Source organism: Hemiscyllium ocellatum, chromosome 30, assembly GCF_020745735.1.
Source record: "Hemiscyllium ocellatum isolate sHemOce1 chromosome 30, sHemOce1.pat.X.cur, whole genome shotgun sequence".
In the NCBI taxonomy this organism is placed as follows: Eukaryota; Metazoa; Chordata; class Chondrichthyes; order Orectolobiformes; family Hemiscylliidae; genus Hemiscyllium; species Hemiscyllium ocellatum.
In genome coordinates, this window is record NC_083430.1 from 40,483,008 (window position 1) to 40,500,893 (window position 17,886).

The 17,886-nt window shown below is 38.6% G+C and overlaps 1 protein-coding gene across 1 annotated transcript in view; it reads left to right on the forward strand.

The window, feature by feature from the left end:
- The window catches only part of LOC132830162 (14-3-3 protein beta/alpha-1-like), a 35,355-nt gene extending 18,161 nt beyond the window's left edge, over positions 1-17,194 (forward strand). Inside the window, exons 2-5 of the mRNA XM_060847697.1 lie at positions 11,810-11,933; positions 12,457-12,620; positions 14,335-14,430; positions 15,496-17,194. Of these exons, the coding sequence (XP_060703680.1) occupies positions 11,810-11,933; positions 12,457-12,620; positions 14,335-14,430; positions 15,496-15,555 (444 nt within the window). The 3' untranslated portion in view covers positions 15,556-17,194. The remainder of the gene's footprint in view (positions 1-11,809; positions 11,934-12,456; positions 12,621-14,334; positions 14,431-15,495) is intronic.
- The last annotated feature ends 692 nt before the right edge of the window (positions 17,195-17,886 follow it).

The following is a 17,886-nucleotide window of genomic DNA, read 5'->3' on the forward strand; positions in this document are numbered from 1 at the left end:
TTACCCTCTTCCAATCAGTGCCCCACCCTTGACCCAGGTGTTCCCCAATAAAATGAGGAGAATTCAAATATAATATAAAGCTAGAGTTAACAGTGAACACCCCACCCCCACCCACACCCACATCTAAATATATTTGGGAATATTAATACCATATATAACTATAAGATTACAATCTCAACATGTAATACTTAAATATAATACCACAAAATAACAGGGGAAAGAAAAACAACCCCGCTCCTAAAAACAGAAGTAAAATAGAATAAGGTAACCACCTCTCCCCATCAACATTAACCAAACGCCCCAACATATATATATATACATACATACATAGGGGGAAAGATAAGTAAAGATGAAGGGATGTAAACCAAAATAATGGGAAAGGCAGACCAGCGTCCACAATCTCTTACAGTTTATTTAAGAGAGTCCAAGAATTCCTTAGCCTTCTCCGGTGATCCGAAGTTATATATGGATCCTTCGTGGCTAAGGCGTAGCGTCGCTGGATATCGTAAGGAGTACTGGATATTTAAGTCCCTTAAACGCTTCTTCGCCTCATCGAATGCCTTCCTCTTTCGGACCAAAGCTGGGGAGAAGTCCTGGAACAGCATGATCCTGGATCCTTTGTGGGTCATAGCTTGGGGATCTTTTCCCAGATTTCTTGAGGCTTCCAGGAGCATCTGCCTCTCCCTATAGCTCTGCAGCTGGAACAGAACTGGGCGTGGGCGCTGGGTTGAGCCGGGCCCACGTACTGTGACCCGGTAGGCCCATTCCACCCTTACCTGGCCTGATCCAGCCTGCAGATTTAAAAGTTGTGGCAGCCAATGCTCTAAGAATGCTGTCAGCTGACCTCCCTCTTCGTGCTCGGGCAGGCCCAACAACCGAATATTTTTTCTACGACATCGATTTTCGAGGTCATCAATGTGGTTTTCTAGGTTCTGGACTTGATTCTCGAGAAAACGGATGTGGTCGGCTGTTGATTTTATCCCAGTCTCTGAGGCTGCGGCCTTCGACTCCACCTCTCTGACTCGGCACTCCAATTCCTGAATGTCTCTGCCCTGCTTCTGCAGCTCGGCTGATAGTGCTTCTCTGCTCTGCCGAGACTCATCGATAAAAGCATCAATCTTCGCCTCCCACCTGGCAAACATCTCCTCAAAGCTCATCTTCATTGGTAAATCTCCTGAAGTAGCTGAAGACACCTTTGTTGCAGCTGAAGAGGGAGAGGGTGGGGGAGGGGTCCCTGCTTTCTTAGAGCCGCCTGTTCCCTTCCCTTTACTCATTTTCCAGCTAGTATTAGACTATTTAAATGTACTAATAGGTAACTATTTAAGGTTAACAACTATTATAAATGGTTTAGTGAGTGTGGTGGGGGTGGATAGCCCACTTTCCCCAAGTTTTGGGTAGAGCACTGTGGACTCAGTCTTGCTGGGTCGCCGCCATCTTGGATCCCCCAGCTGACTCTAATCTTATAGAGACACTTGACCAAAAGCAAGGATATTTTTAAACTCTAAATTAAGCAATACAAAGTGGAGTTCTAAAACAACTGTTTTCAAGTGCAATAAGTATAATTCTATAAATGGAGCCCAGTACTGTTATAACTGAACACCTTCAAATTCCATGCTGGTAGCATTTTTTAAAGGAATGCTATACTATTATTTCTTAAAATCATGATCTCAAATTGACCACACCTGACCTTTACATTGTCTGGCACCTTTGCTTAGTTTCCAAAATGGAGTAATATTAAGACAATTGTGACAACATTAAGGAGGAACAAGGTCAGTATCATGGGCAAGTTTGAATTATTTACTGGTCATTTGTGTCTTTGCGCATTAACACGTAATTTCAAGACTACCACCTCACTAAGCATTGCTTTCCTGCTGAACTTGCTGTCTAACATGGTATGAAGCAAGAACAACAGGTGCATGCCCCCACTTAAACTTAGTCAATAGGATTGTAGGTCAGACAAGTAATTGTGTAGCAGTTTTTGTGGGGCAGTGGTAGCATCCCCTACCCGGACCGAGAGACTCTGATTCAAGTTGCTAAGGAAAATGGCTTGGAGAATTCAAGGTATTTGAGAAGAAAGCTAGAGATTGGATGTAGCTGTCATCCCTGCTTAGGTAGAATGAATATACAAATAGAGGAAATCCTAGCATGTGACCTCAGTCAGGAGACAAGGTTGTAAAGTATGTTGATGAAAATTGCCAGAAGGGACTCCATTTCTCAAACAGCCATCCAAATCTTTGTGCTAAAAAAGGTAAGAAAGTTAGGTGTTGCAGGCTTCAAAACCATCTCTGGATAGTGTACCACGCTAATGAAGAGAAACAATTCTGAACTGCAATAGAAGACCAAGATTTCAGCATCACCCAGCAGAAATAAATGATTGGTATATCACACTTCACCAGGTTAAAATTGAACTTTGGTAAGAATGGATGCACTTTTGCTTGTATTAAGAACATTGGTATGATTCCTTGAATTTTCATATGCCATCAGTTAAATGGTAGGCAAAGTTGGAGAGAAAATGGTGTCAGTGAAGAGAATTGACCATGAAAAGAATACATTCACAATTCTGGTAACCCATGTTCTGTTGGCAGAAATGTTCCCGGGCCAACATCTCTGTCGCAGGCTTGCTGCAGTGCTCCAGTGAAGCTCAGTGCAATTTTGAAGAATAGCACACCATTTTTTCGCTTGGGCACTCTGAAGCCTTCTGGACTCCATATCAACAGTTTTAAGGCTGAAGCACCTTCTCCCATGTCCTTAACCCCAAACCCCAGACACCAGATTTGCTGCCAGATCTGCTAAGTTTTTCCAGAAATTTCTGTTTTTGTATAGATTTACCATTGTTGGCAGGACAAAGCTTAAGACAGTGTAATATTCAAGAAAATTCTTCCAAACATGATAATCCCCAAGAGGAACAGTCAACCACATTCATGTCATGTATGGATAAAGGCTTTAAAATAGGAGTAATGAAAACTTGGAATTTTTGATTAGGAGGATTACATGAAGAAAAGATGTCTTGTTATCTGGGACATGTTCAGATCATGTCTCATTACTGTTGCTGAAGTTAGATCGCAAACTGGTGATTGTGCAATGGTCCTTGGTGGTCTAACTAGGCTTATTCAACCATTGGCTATCTCTCAAAACAAGCATTTTAAGGATTGCATGATAAAATAAAATGAATGGTTGCTTGAAGGAGAAAAGACATTTGGAGTCACAGAGCTGTACAACTTCGGTCCATTCCCCCTTAGGTCAAAGCAAAACACTCAGAGACACAGTTGTTTTACCTTCCTTTATTCCAGGCCCGAGAGAAAGAGAGAGAGAGGGACAGAGAAAATGATTGCTCATGTTCACAGAGACATGAGTTCACGGTCTCTCGAACAATAGCTTCTCAATGAATTATACAGTCATTTTACATGGAGGAACATCCAGATAAGGCAACATACCATATTAATTGGTGACCGTTACAATTGACGAGTATCAATAGCAGAGGGCAAGCCCTTTACTGTTATACAATGGGTATTCTTAGCTTTGCTAACTGGACTCATACAATGGATACTTTTCCCCTTGTGTGCTGACCTTACTGAATATTTTCAATATTGTTAAATGGCTGTACATAATGACTAGTTTTCCACCTTGTTAACCTATTACCCTTGCCTTCAGCACCCTATTGTTAACTGTAAGTTCTTATCTGACCTGAGTTTTGCTTAGCTGAACCCCTTGTCTCACAAAACTCAGAACTTAACGTAACCCTTTCCTTGCCTGCTTGTACCCTATTCACATTCTCACAACATGTCCATGCCGACTAGATATCCTATATACGTCTAATCCCATTTGCCAGCCTTTGGCTCATATCCCTCTAAACCCTCTCCTCATCTTATCCCAGATGCAGTCTTCTAACTTGGCACCACTCTCATGACCTGTCCTACCTGTCTATCTTCCTTCCCATTTATCCGCTCAATTCTCATCTCTGACCTATCACCATTACCTTCATCTCCGCTACCTTCCCCCAGCCCCCTCCCCCTCCTATTTATTTCTCTACCCCCTTGGCTCACAAGCCTTGTTCCTGATGAAGGGCTTATGCCCGAAACGTTGATTCTCCTCCTCCTTGGATGCTGCCTGACCTGCTGTGCTTTTCCAGCACCACACTCTCGACTCTGATCTCCAGCATCTGCAGTCCTCACTTTTCCCTCTAAACCCTTCCTATTCATTATAATCATCCAGGTAAAGTGTTATAATTGTATCGGGCTCCACCACTTCCTCTGGCAGCTCGTTCCATGCATGCACCACGCTCTGTGTGAAGAAGTTGCTCTGAGGTCCCATTTAAATCTTTTCCATCTCACCTTAAATCTATGCCTTCTAGTTTTGGACTCACCTCCTAGGAAAAAAAAACCTTGTTTATTCACCCTATCCATGCCCCTCATGATTTTATAAATGTTTATAAGGTCACTCCTCAGCCTCTGACACTCCACGGAAAATAACTCCAACCTATTAAACCTCTTCCCTATAACTGAAAGGTTAGGTGAATTGGCCATCCTAAATTGCCCATCGTGTTAGGTGAAGGGGCAAATGTAGGAGAAGGGGTCTGGGTGGATGGCGGGTCGGTGTGGACTTGTTGGGCTGAAGGGCCTGTTTCCACATTGTAAGTAATCTAACATAATCTAAATCTAAATCTAATCTAAATGAAATCCTCCAATCATGGCAATGTCCTTGTAAATCTTTTCTGAACCCTTCCAAGTTTTGTAACATGCTTCTTATAGACTAGAATTGAATGCAGTATTCCAAAAGTGGCCTAACTAGTGTCTTGTACAGATGCAAAATGACCTCCCAAACTCCTATACTCAATGCTCTGACCAATAAAAACAAATATACCAAACACTACTTTCACTAGTTTTTAGATCAGTGGTGCTGGAAAAGCACAGCAGGTCAGGCAGCATCCGAGGAGCAGGAAAGGAACGTTTCGAGCAAAAGCCCTTCATCCCTGATGAAGGGCTTTTGCCCAAAACGTCGATTTTCCTGTTCCTTGGATGCTGCTTGACCTACTGTGCTTTTCCAGCACCACTCTGATTTAAACTCTGGTTTCCAGCATCTGCAGTCCTCACTTTTGCCTACCACCTTCACTATCCTGTTTACCTGTGACTGCAGTTTCAATGAACTATGAATCTGAACTCCAAGATCTCTTTATTCAGCAACACTCCCCAGGACTTTACCATTATGTCCTGCCCTGATTTGCTTTCCCAAAATGCAGTACCACACATTTATCTAAATTAAACTCCATCTGTCACTCCTTGGCCCATTAGTCCATCTGAACAAGATCCCATTGTACTCGTAACCTCCTTCGCTGTCCACTACACCTCCAATTTGGTGTCATCTGTAAACTTACTAACCACTTCCTATATTTCATGAGGGATAGAGCATACAGGTTGCTGTATATGTTATCCTATGTGTGGGTTGTAGCGGCTTGGAATGAAGTCATCATCTAGAAGGTGTGTTTTGAGCCTTGAACAGTGAGGTTGGAATTCATGAATGACCAAGTGTTACACCTTCTGTGATTGCATCAGAAGGTGCTATGGGAGAGTGAGGAAGTGTGAGGAGGGACGGAGGAGTGGATCAGGTTGTCATAGAGATAAAGGTCAATACAGAATGCTGACTGTGGAGGGGAGGGATAGATAGGTTTTGAGGTAGCATCATGCTAGAGGTGGGTGAAATGCCACTAACTTAAGAAAAATTATTTTCTCCTTAATCTCTATTTGTAATTCTTATTTTGGAGAAGTTAATACTGATAATAGAATGCCTTTCCATTTTGATGCCCATTGTCAGTCTTCAACACACTGTTATTTTGAGATAGGACATAAACAAAGTTTCACATTCACAATCCAATCTCCCTACCTACCTTAGTTCAAGTTTGCATTTCTTCCCTCCAGTATCTCAAAATGCTTGTAGATGCAATCCATTGGCAGTAATCCTAACAATTGCCACAACGTTTTTTTAATCATGGCTTTTTAAAATATCGTTTTATGTTCCCCTTGGATATCTCATGATTTTTTAACAAACAATTTTACTTTACAGAATTGTTTCAATATTAAAATCTCTCATTCCTGCATTGGTTAAACTAGCATTTGAATTTTCTTAACCTTCCAAAATGATCACTATAAATTCCCATTATTTCCTCCTCCTCTGCAGCCACACTTCTCATCAATAACCAGGTTTTCTTAAAAGCCAACACATATTTCAAAAGGGTACATTTCAGCTGCATTTCAGAAGAAGTTTCATTTGAAGGTAAATACTTCAGAATACTTCCAAACGTTTCCTATTCATGTAATTATCTAAATGTCTTTTAAACATTGTAATTGTACCCACATCCATCACTTCCTCATGAAGTTTATTCCACATGTGAACCACACTCTGTGTAAATACTTTCACCTTTAAAAGACATAAGGGGCAGAGAGAGAGATTTAAAAATGTGTCCCCTAGTCTTGAAATTCCCCCATCCTAGGGAAGACACCTACCATTAACCCCATGTACACCCCTCATAATTTTACAAACTTCTAGAAGGTGACCTCTCAACCTCCTATGTGCCAATGGAAAAGGTCCCAGCCCATCCAGCTTTTCTTTATTACTCAAACCTTCCATATGTGGCAGCATCCTGGTAAATCACTTCTGAACCTTCTCCTGCTTAATAATATTCTTCCTATAACTGGTTGACCAAAACTGGACACAGTATTTCAGAAGAGGCATCACTAATTCCTGTAAACCTCCACATGACTTCCCAACTCCGATACTCAAAGGACTGAGAAATGAAGGCAAGCATGCTAAATGCCTTTTTTTAAACTACCCTGTATACGTGAAGTAAACATCAAAGAATTATGTACCTGAACCCTTAGGTCCCTCTGTTCTACAACACATAATTAATGCTTTGTTAGAAAAGAGGCAATCAAAAATAATCTTAAAAATCACACAACACCAGGTTATAGTCCAACAGGTTTAATTGGAAGCACACTAGCTTCCGGAATGCCGGTCCTTTATCAGGTGATTGTGCTCCAAGAGCTGGTGTGCTTCCAATTAAACCTGTTGGACTATAACCTGGTGTTGTGTGATTTTCAACTTTGTACACCCCAGTCCAATGTCGGCATCTCCAAATCAAAAATAATCTTGGTTCAGAGAATCAAGATATCCAATCAGTTTGGATTACATAAGAATTAGCAAAGGAAAGAAGTCGTGGTGAGAGTTTATGTGCCCCTTCATGGTCATTCCGCTACTCAGGAAAAAATCAAGAGGTGAGCGATCGTGAGTGTACTGCTGTAACCATGGGAGACTTTGATCTTGACTGGACAAATCAAATTGATAAATATGGCCTGCAGGATGAGTTCATAATGTTTTTAGAGCAGTTTCTTAGAACACTGTTCTGCATCGGAAGAGGGAATGGACTGTTTCTGATCTGGAAATGTGTAATGAGAGGGTTAATTAATGACTTCATAGTCAAACATCCACTTTATAAGAGTGATCGTTTAATGATAGAATTTCACATTCTACATTACAAGGGTGTAAAGACAGCATTGGCTAACATTGGAATGGGAAAATAGACTAAAAGAGAACATGGTAGAGGAGCAGTGGTAGGCTCTTGATATGTTTCATTACATTCAACAAAGATATTTTTCATTGAGAACTATCAGTAGGAAGGATGCACTATCTGTGGCTAACTAAGAAAATTAAGGATGTTATCAAATTTTAAAAAAAGACAACAGTTCAGCAATGATTAGTAGTAGGCCAGAGGATTGAGAAAATGTTAGAAACCTGCAAAGGATGACAAAAAAAGGAGAAATTGGTGTGAGAGATAGAAACTAGCAAAATATATAAGGATGGTACAGCTTTTACAAGGATATAAAAAGGAAGAGTATTGACAGTAAATGTTTGACTCTTGAAGGTTTGGATTGAGAAATTAATAATGGGAAACATAGAAATGGCAGAGACGTTGACCAAGTATTTTGTATCTTTTTCGCAATTGAAGTTGGGAGAAAAAAATCTCAAGAATAATAGAAAAGCAGATGTTAAAATGAAGGAAGGAAATTACAGCTCTCATGATTGCTAGAGGGGAAAAGTACTAAGGAAACTAATGGGACTAAATGCTGACCCGATGACCTGTATTCTAGCATCTTTACAAAGTGGTTGCAAAGATAAGTGAACACATTAATTGTATTCTTTCAAAGTTCCAAGATTCTGGAAAAGTCTGTTCTTTCCAAAAGGTTGAGAAGTACCAGTATTCATGAAAGGAAGGAGGCAAAAAGCCAGGCTCAGATAGCCTAACATCTACCTTGGATATCTGCTGGAATCTGTTACAAGGAAATAGTAATGAGACATTTAGAAAATAATTACATGATCAGGCAGAGCCAGAATTGTTTTTGGAAAGGGAAATTGTTTGACAAATTTATTAAAGTTCCTTGAGTATGTCACAAGCAGGAATAACCGTACATATAGTGTATTTCAATTTTCAAAAGTAATCCAGTGATATGCTTCATAAAAGATAATTACATAAGATAGGAGTTCAGTTTTTAGGGTATTATGTTGGCAAAGATAGAGGATTAGCTAATTAGGAGGATATGGATCATTTTCAGGTTGGCAAATTGTAACAAATGGAGTATCACATTGATATGTGCAATGCCCTCAACTATTTATGATCTATATTAATGGCTTGAATGATGGGACTGATTATACTGTAAATTTATACTATTAAATTTGCTGACGATACCAAGATAGGTAGGAAAGGAATTTGAGCTGAACACAAAAGTCTGCAAAGAATGTCAGCAAAAAATTGTCAGAATGAGTACATTGTGGGAAAATATGAGATTGTCACTTTGGGGTGAAGAATAGAAAAACCAAAGTATTTAGTAAATGGAGAAAAACTGCAGAATGCTGCTGTAGAGAATGATCTGGATGAATGTACATGAATCACAACAAATATATTGGCAAATGGAGTATTGGCCTTTATTGCAAGGTGTTTTGGGTGTTAAAGTAATGAAGCCTTTCAATAACTGTACAATGCATTGGTGACACTATTTATAGGTTACTGTGTCCAGTGCCCTTGACCTTTAGTGATATTACTGTCACTGAATCCCCCAACTATTAACAACTTGGTGATTATCATTGACCAGAAATTGAACTATACCAGCCATATAAATAATGTGTCCACAAGAGCAAATCAGTATCTAGGAATCCTGCTGTGGGTAACTTATGTCCTGACTCCCCAAAACCTGTCCACCTGTCCACAAGACATGAGCTAGGAATGTGGATTATTCCACACTTGCTTGGATGAGTACAGCTCTAATAAAAGTCAAAAGGTTGAGAGATCCAAGACAGAGCAGCTGGCAGGGTTGGCACCACATGTTCAAACAGTCACCACCAACACAGTGTCAGCAATGTTTACCTCGAGAAGATGCACTGCAGAAGTTGACCAAGGCTGCTTAGACAGCACTTCCAAACACACTGTAACTATCATCCAGAAAGACCAGGTTAGCAGAGATATTTCCCATCCAAATCCCTCTGTATCCTTCACTGTCACGAAGTCAAAATCCTAGAACTCTTTGCCTCATAGCACTATGATGTACTGACATTGAATGGACTGAGAAGTTCAAGAAGGCAGTGCATCACCACCATTTCGAGGGAGGCTAGAGATTGCAGTAAATGTTGGCCCGGCCAGTGAAGCCCACACCCCCTTAATGAACTTTGATTTCCTTACTTCAGGAAGGATATACTTGCTTTTGATGCAATTCAGAAAATGTTGTTTAGGCCAATTCCTGGAAGAAAATACTCTTGGTTGGAAATGGTGATTGTTCGGCACGTACGTGGTGCAAATGCTACTTGCAGCTTACCAGTGCAGCTTGAGTGTTATCCAGGTCTTTATGCACAGAGGAGCAAATTATCAGAAGGTTTCAAAGTTCCACAAACAGCAATGAGGTAAATGACTGGTTAATTTGTTTCGGTGATCTTGGTTGGTGACATGTAGAAGATAAATTGTGAATTGTAAATATGTTATTTTGCATAACGTAGCCTTCATTCTTCTGCCATTTCCATTTCTGTGAACCTCCAGAACGAAGATCTGATATTAACCAGTCCAGTTTCCTCTTTCTAACTAAAAATGTCTATTTGCATTAAGGAATTTATCATTATATCCCATTATCACAACTGTAAATATTTAGCTTCTGAGGCTATATCTTTTTAAGAAAACATGCTTTCATGTCTGGTAGATCTGCTGTAGGAAATAATTATCTTAAAAAGGTATAATGTGTTTGTATTTATCACTTGCACATCACTCTGGAAAGCTAAGCAAGAGAAACTATTGGAGGGGGGAATGTACAAGCACATGATGGGAAGACACATGGTTCTTACTAAACCATATAGCTGTTTTGTCATTGCAAAGAGACGATTAGTTGTGGTTTAACCTGAAAGTCATTATGCCTCAGGCGAGGGGAAAGGTTGAAAAGAAAAATGCTTCACAGTGACCTCAGCCGGTGTGGGAATTGAACTTGTACTGTATGTGTCACTCTGGATCACAAACCAGCCATGCAGCCAACTGAGTTAAATCAACCCATGCTATGTGCTACTTTTAAATGCCTTGTGCTGGATTAGATTACCTACAGTGTGGAAACAGGCCCTTTGGCCCAACAAGTCCACACCGACCCGCCGAAGCGCAACCCACCCATTCCCCTACATTTACCGCTTACCTGACACTACGGGCAATTTAGCATGGCCAATTCACCTGACCCTCACATCTTTGGACAGTGGGAGGAAACCAGAGTACCCGGAGGAAACCCACGCAGACACGGGGAGAACGTGCAAACTCCACACAGTCAGTCGCCTGAGGTGGGAATTGAACCCAGGTCTCTGGTGCTGTGAGGCAGCAGTGCTAACCACTGTGCCACCGTGCCGCCCCCTGCTGTAAAAGATAAGACACATATTGTCGGAGCTTTTCCTCTTGTACCAACCAGGATGGTTCACAGGAACTACCACAAAGCAAAGGGAAAATAATGTTCTCTGAAAAATGAACCAATTAGAGTGATCTGCCTTGTTTAAAATTTTAAAAAGCTGGGCAGTTAACTCAGTCATCATTAACTGGTACATTCTTCATGACAATACCAATCAGAGTTCACTTGCCAATCAATCAACACTCTCTGTATAAGATTTGGTGTCCTTTTACTTTGATAGTTCTTGTGAATTGTCCTGATGAGTACTAGACAAAAAGCTTCAACAAAATGTTTCTTTTCCAGCAATTCTCAAGTCTGCATTTCCAAAATTACTCTAGGCAGTCTTCCCTTCATTTCTTCTTAACAGTGGTATTCATTATTGTTAGTATGTTAACGGACCATCCCATAGAGTTTCTGGGTTACCTTTTCAATACACTGTTAAATGTTGATTTATTTTTCTCAGACATGTATCTGCCTGTTTTATTTTAGGATTTAACTTATCATATAGTTATTAAGTCTTATAGTTTTCACATGTGTGAGCTTAGTTAAGATTTGTTATGCCTACGTTTTACTCACCATGTGTGCTTTGGTATGCAATATTTGATATTAAAATTAATCTATCAGAACTTACAGAGTAACTCTAATATTGTACAGTGATGTTCACATTCTTAGAATGAGCTACAAAGCATATATACAAGTTCTCTGTTAACAAATAGTAAGGTATTTTTCCAAAAGTTTCATAAAATTTATAACTAGTCTAAATATAATACTTTTTTGATTTTAATGATTATTCCTATAGTTTCTGTAAATGAGTTTAGATATTTTAGAGTCTGATATAACACAAATAATTTTATTTCTTGCAGTATTTGCTGGATAAATATCTAATACCAACTTCGACCAATTCAGAGAGCAAAGTCTTCTATCTTAAGATGAAAGGAGATTATTACCGTTATCTTGCAGAAGTAGCTGCAATTGAAAACAAAAAACGTAAGTTTTACTGCCGGTATACTATCTGCAAACAACATACAGAAGGTATTTGTGACACTGCATGTTAACTCACCAATATAGTTGTATAGAATGGTCAAAAGGATTATATTTGAAATTTTCAAATACTAATCTGATTTTGGTATCAGTTGAGGATGATGGAAAATTAGAGTGTGATACAAAAATCTTTGATGTTTTGACCTCTGCTGAGTTTGTAAGAATGGCTGTGTATGAGATTACACCATCCAAATCAATATGATTTGTAATTATGTGTCGAATAGGTAGAAAATGCTGATAGATTTAGAAGGTTGAATTGTGAGGAAGTACGCTGCAAAGGGATGGAAGCAATTGGGGTATGAATTGCAGGTTGTGAAGAGGAGAACGGAGTAGGGGAGGAAAAGAGAGCTAGCAATAGACTAAAATTACAGGAAAGGGAACACTTTCGATAATAAAAAAACGCAATGTGATTACATAAGTGCTGCTAAAATGAAGGATATTTTCAGGCTTATATTCTGTCTTGTCACAGAAACTGTTGAGAACTCCCAGTCGTCATATCAAGAAGCATTTGATATCAGTAAGACAGACATGCAGCCAACACAACCTATCCGATTAGGTCTTGCCCTGAACTTTTCAGTATTCTACTATGAAATTCTCAACTCTCCAGAGCAAGCCTGCGCACTGGCCAAGGCGGTAAGCAAAAAATGTCAAGGACTACCTTTTTAAAATATTTTTCCTTGTTATCATTCAATAGGTATTGAGAAGAATGGGTATTGAGAAGAATCCAAATAATTATTTGGATAGAAATAGTGTGTGTGGATATGGGAAAAGGCAAGAAATTGTGACTTGGTAATACACCAATGGACAGTCCTTTGCATCTTACTATGCCTGGATAAATTGTCACATGAAAACTGTATTAATTTTGGAGAAGACTTGGTACCTCACCTTTAGTTTTCTTCCACTTTATTACTTTTCTAAGACCAGTGAGAAATGACAGATTTGTTTGATCCTAAGTTTAGTTTTGAACTCAAATAAGCTTCTAACTGCTTATTTCCACTCCTGAAAAATTGCCTATTGCTGCACGCACTTTAACTCTGTTCTGAAGTGCTGATAGTATCATCATTGTCTCCATAGTTTAGATTAGATTAGATTCCCTACAGTGTGAAAACAGGCCCTTCGGCCCAACCAGTCCACACCGACCCTCCGAAGAGTAACCCACCCAGACTCATTTTCCTCTGACTAATGCACCTAACACTATAGGCAATTTACCATGGCCATTTCACCTGATCTGCACATCTTTGGATTGTGGGAGGAAACCGGAGCACCCGGAGGTAATCCACGCAGACACAGGGAGAATGTGCAAACTCCACACAGACAGTTGCCCGAGGCTGGAATCGAACCTGGCACCCTAATGTTGTGAGGCAGAAGTGCTAACCACTTCTTTCCTGGTACACTATCCTCTACTTTCCATAAACTCCACATTTCCAAACTGCACTATCTGTATCCTCCCCTATGCTGAGACTTGCTTGCTCATTGCCTGTTGGCTCTCAACTCCCAAAGCTTTGAGTTTAGAACATTTGGTGATGTCTTGAATTCCTCAGTGGTCCTGCTCTGCCTTATCTCTGCAACTTTCTCCAATTATATAGCTGAAACTCATCTACTTAAGCAGTGCAGTTCATAACAAAAAAAGACAGATGTTAATACATGGTGTTTTTGTTCACTTCACTGTTTTGTCTAATTCTAACATGGTTGATTTAGCGATGTGGAATAATGGTATAACTTGACCATATGACAAAAAATTGTAAACAATAAGTGCAAAGTCACAAATTCAAGCAAATGTGTAAGCGTTTATTTCCTAATTGGATTGTGGGTCTTTAAATAATTTGATAAATACCTGGCTAAGAGGAAATCAAATATTATTAAAGGTAGCTGTAAAAATTGGCCAAATGATTAACCCCCTTAATATCAATGGGAAAGATAGACATAGAGTGTAATAATGTAGGAAAGAGCTTGTTTCACATTCAGCGAATTATTTTTAAATTTATAGTCATTGTAGCAATAGTCCTACAAACAATTGGATAAATTGGAAGATTTTTTGTTTGCTCTTTAAAATTAATTCAAAAGTGTGGACTACATTAGCAAGGGTGCACTACAGGATCTCAATTTTTTTTGTATTCTGGATATCTGTTACTATATTTTTTAAAATCCGGTAACTTTCACCTTGAAGCCATTAATTACAGAACAGAATTCCAGCACTGTACATTTTTAAAAAATGCATCCCAAATCATGGTGTTTCACTCTAAAATAGCTTATTCTGTTAAGCTGCTATGTCCCTTTTCCTCTTCCCATTTTTGCAACTGATTTATACAACAGTATTGAAATATTTTTTGACCTTTGCTGTCTTCAGGCATTCGATGAAGCTATTGCAGAGCTGGATTCACTGAATGAAGACTCATACAAAGATAGTACACTCATTATGCAACTACTTAGAGATAACCTGACGGTAAGTGAAATTATACAACCACTGTAACAATATTTCAATAAATGGCTATTGAGCTTAATGAGAAGATTGAGGCATACAAAATCTAAACAGTATTTTTTAAAGGCCATTAATGCTCATGTTTTTCAATATAATGTAAATAAGAGTGATATGGTTAAGAATACTATAAAAATATTTATACTGTCAAATCATCATGAGGAATAGAAAATCTTAAATGCATGAGACTGAAACTTAGAAAAGTAACAGAAATTTGCAGCACTGGACAGTGTCTAGAATAAAATTATTGCAACCTCTTGCTCAGACATCTAATGCAAGCTTCGGAATAAACAAGCATTTGAAAAATGTTTAATTTTTTTGCCTCAACTTGTGTATAATGTACAAATAACCCCTCTCTTTGGAATTTGCAACAGTGCAGCATGGCAGAATTCCCTTTAACTGAGATGTGAGAAACACCAAAGAGAGGTTTTTAGCCTTCATCAAAACCTTTTCACTATTGAGATTCACCTCATTTGCACCATGTCACCTTGTTTACATTGGTCTGGACCATGTGCAGACTTGCCCTTCTGTTTGTCCCAAAGCTGATGTTTATCTCTTTTTTTGTGTTTAAAAGATTTTTTTGAAACCTGTCTTACTGATTATACATTCAAATAACCTCCTCTAATCCTCTTGCTCCATTTTTCTGCATGAAGCACTGTGATCATTTATTCTGTCAATGATACTATATTAAAGCAAATTGTAACATTAAAAATTATTCTTCATACAAGTATTGAGAGAATATATCATTATGGCTATTAAATTTTATATATGCAAGCTTTATCAGAAGTCAGAACATAGCAAAATAACCATAACAAATAGTTAAGTCTGCAGAAACCCCCAAGTACTGAACTAATGGAAAGTTTGACATCTGTGTGTGTATTGTTTTTGTACCTTTAAAAATGTGTTTCCTGACAATTAAAAATGATATTTGGTATTCACAGTATTAATCACTAATTCTACTTGTATATACTACATTGTCAAAAGTGTGGTTTTCAAAAATATAGGCTTAGAAAATTGTTGCTTTTCTTGCAGTTATGGACCTCTGATAATGCGGCAGATGATGCTGATGCTGGAGAAGGGGGAGAGAACTAAACGCACAGATGGAGCTGCTGTCCAATCCTCTTTTACATGTCTTCATTCTTTAGTGTTCCACTGACAATTCCAAGAAAGGAATTTCTCAATCACCAATACTGAATAGATGCACATGTGAATGCCACAATTTAGCCTATGAAAATCTGCAGCTTGGAACAAATGCCATTCCTTAGCTTTCTTTTGCTAATTGTTCTGACTTTGTAGTGTGCAGTTGGGCACCTGCTACACAAACAGCAGAGATTAAATTTGCGGCGTATTTGTGAATAAGTTGATGTAGGTCCTTTTTGGTTTGCAAAGGAAATTTATGATTGCCAAGAGCAGCTATTTTTAATGAATGGAGACTGGAAAATGACTAAAATCCAAAACACAGAATAGAAAGTGTTTGAAGAGCACTTTAAATATGGCCATTGATTCTTAAAGACTATTGCTTGACATTTCAGGTTTGGAATGTGCATACTTTGGTACACACCAGATAGTGTATGCCAGACATAAGCACATTGTTACTCAAAAGTGTGTACTCAGCTTTAGTGTCATGGTCCTGAAGGTGGATCAATATTTATTAAAACAAGGTTTTCGGAGCTGCTTGGCAATCTAGCAATTTACATTGTGTTCTGAGCTGGCCGATCAAGATTCAAGTCCCAGAGCTGTCTGATGTTCTGAACCCATTGCATAATGAGTTTTCTCTATTGTTCAGATGCCTTGCTGAAACCCCATTATAGTCAATTTTGTACTGCTTTTCATTCCTACTAACAGGAAGTTGCATGGCAGCTACTTGTCTTGTATTTTTGTTGGGTTAGGTGGGATGGGATGGAAAAACAGGAAATTTTGTTTAAAAGTTGTGCATTAAAAGAAAGTCTCAACAGCAACAGAATTCTAAATAACGCCATCCCTCTGCGTTCTGGTAATAACGGACATTGTAATCCTAAGTAAGTAGCTTAGTGATTTTTCCTAGCTCTCCTAAATCGATTTCTATGCCCATTCTTAAACCAGCCAAACTGTAAGATTTTATCTTCCATCTCTATCAAATCAGTCACCCTTGTACTCCAGTTTTTTTCTTCAGAAACGTTGACCAGTTTAGAACCAGAAAAATAAACTAGATTGGAGAAATTAATGCAAGAAAGAAATCCAGTTTCAGCCAGGTTAATAAAAGGGAGAAATTACTGTTGGTACAGAATACCTGACTCTCAATCTGTGGTGTTTTGGTAAAAATGCAAAATGTTAACTGGATCATTTCCTATAGCTTATAGTAGTTTGGTATATTTCTTATTGGCTCATGCAGTGTTAGATGCTCTGTGCCCTTTATTTTAAAATGTAACTTGTTTTATTAGTTATTGATTCAGTTCATTCTATAAAGTGCTGTTATTTTCTACTATGAAATATTTTTGAGGTGAAAACTGATTTAACAAAATTGGATTAAAATAAGTTGAAGGGACCTAGGATATGTCAGATTTGACTGTAGTTTTGTCATCGTGGAAATATTGGCAGTATTTAATCCAGCACTGCTGTGTTTTAATATATACATATATATGTATATGTACGTAAAATTTTAATGAAGGAATTACCCTATTTTGTTTTTAAAGTTTGAAGCTGGTAACTGAAAGTAATATGCAATGCCAATAAAACATTCTTCACAAACTGATTCATTTTATTTTGATATCCTTGATCTTATTAATGTTTATCAATTACAGTAAAGCAATTGTACCAAATAGTAAATGGTACTGTTAATTACAGAACAAACTATTATAGTATGCTTCTACTATGTTTTTGCCCTTTGTATTAATCTATAAAAGTCAGGAGCACTTTGTTAAATTGCAGTTGTACAAATCAGAAAACATCAGGTAAGTGAGGGAGAAAAGAACAATAGACAATTGGTGCAGGAGTAGGCCATTCTGCCCTTCGAGCCTGCACCACCATTCAATATGATCATGGCTGATCATCCTTAATCAGTATCCTGTTCCTGAACCATAAGATATATTGAGTTAGAACGTTGATTTGTCACATGAAATCTAAAGTTGCATTTTAAATTAACAAATATCCAGGCTAGATTAGATTACTTACAGTGTGGAAACAGGCCTTTCGGCCCAACAAGTCCACACTGACCCGCCGAAGTGCAACCCACCCGGACCCATTCCCCTACATTTACCCCTGCACCTAACACTACGGGCAATTTAGCATGGCCAATTCACCTAACCTGCATATTTTTGCTACTGCCTGATTATTGTAAACATATATCTGAAATGAGTTGTAGTGATCTTAATTCTGTTCCTAGTGTGCATAGTGGAAAACTGTCCTAAATAGGGGGTATCGTTCAGAGACTGAGCCAAATTAGAA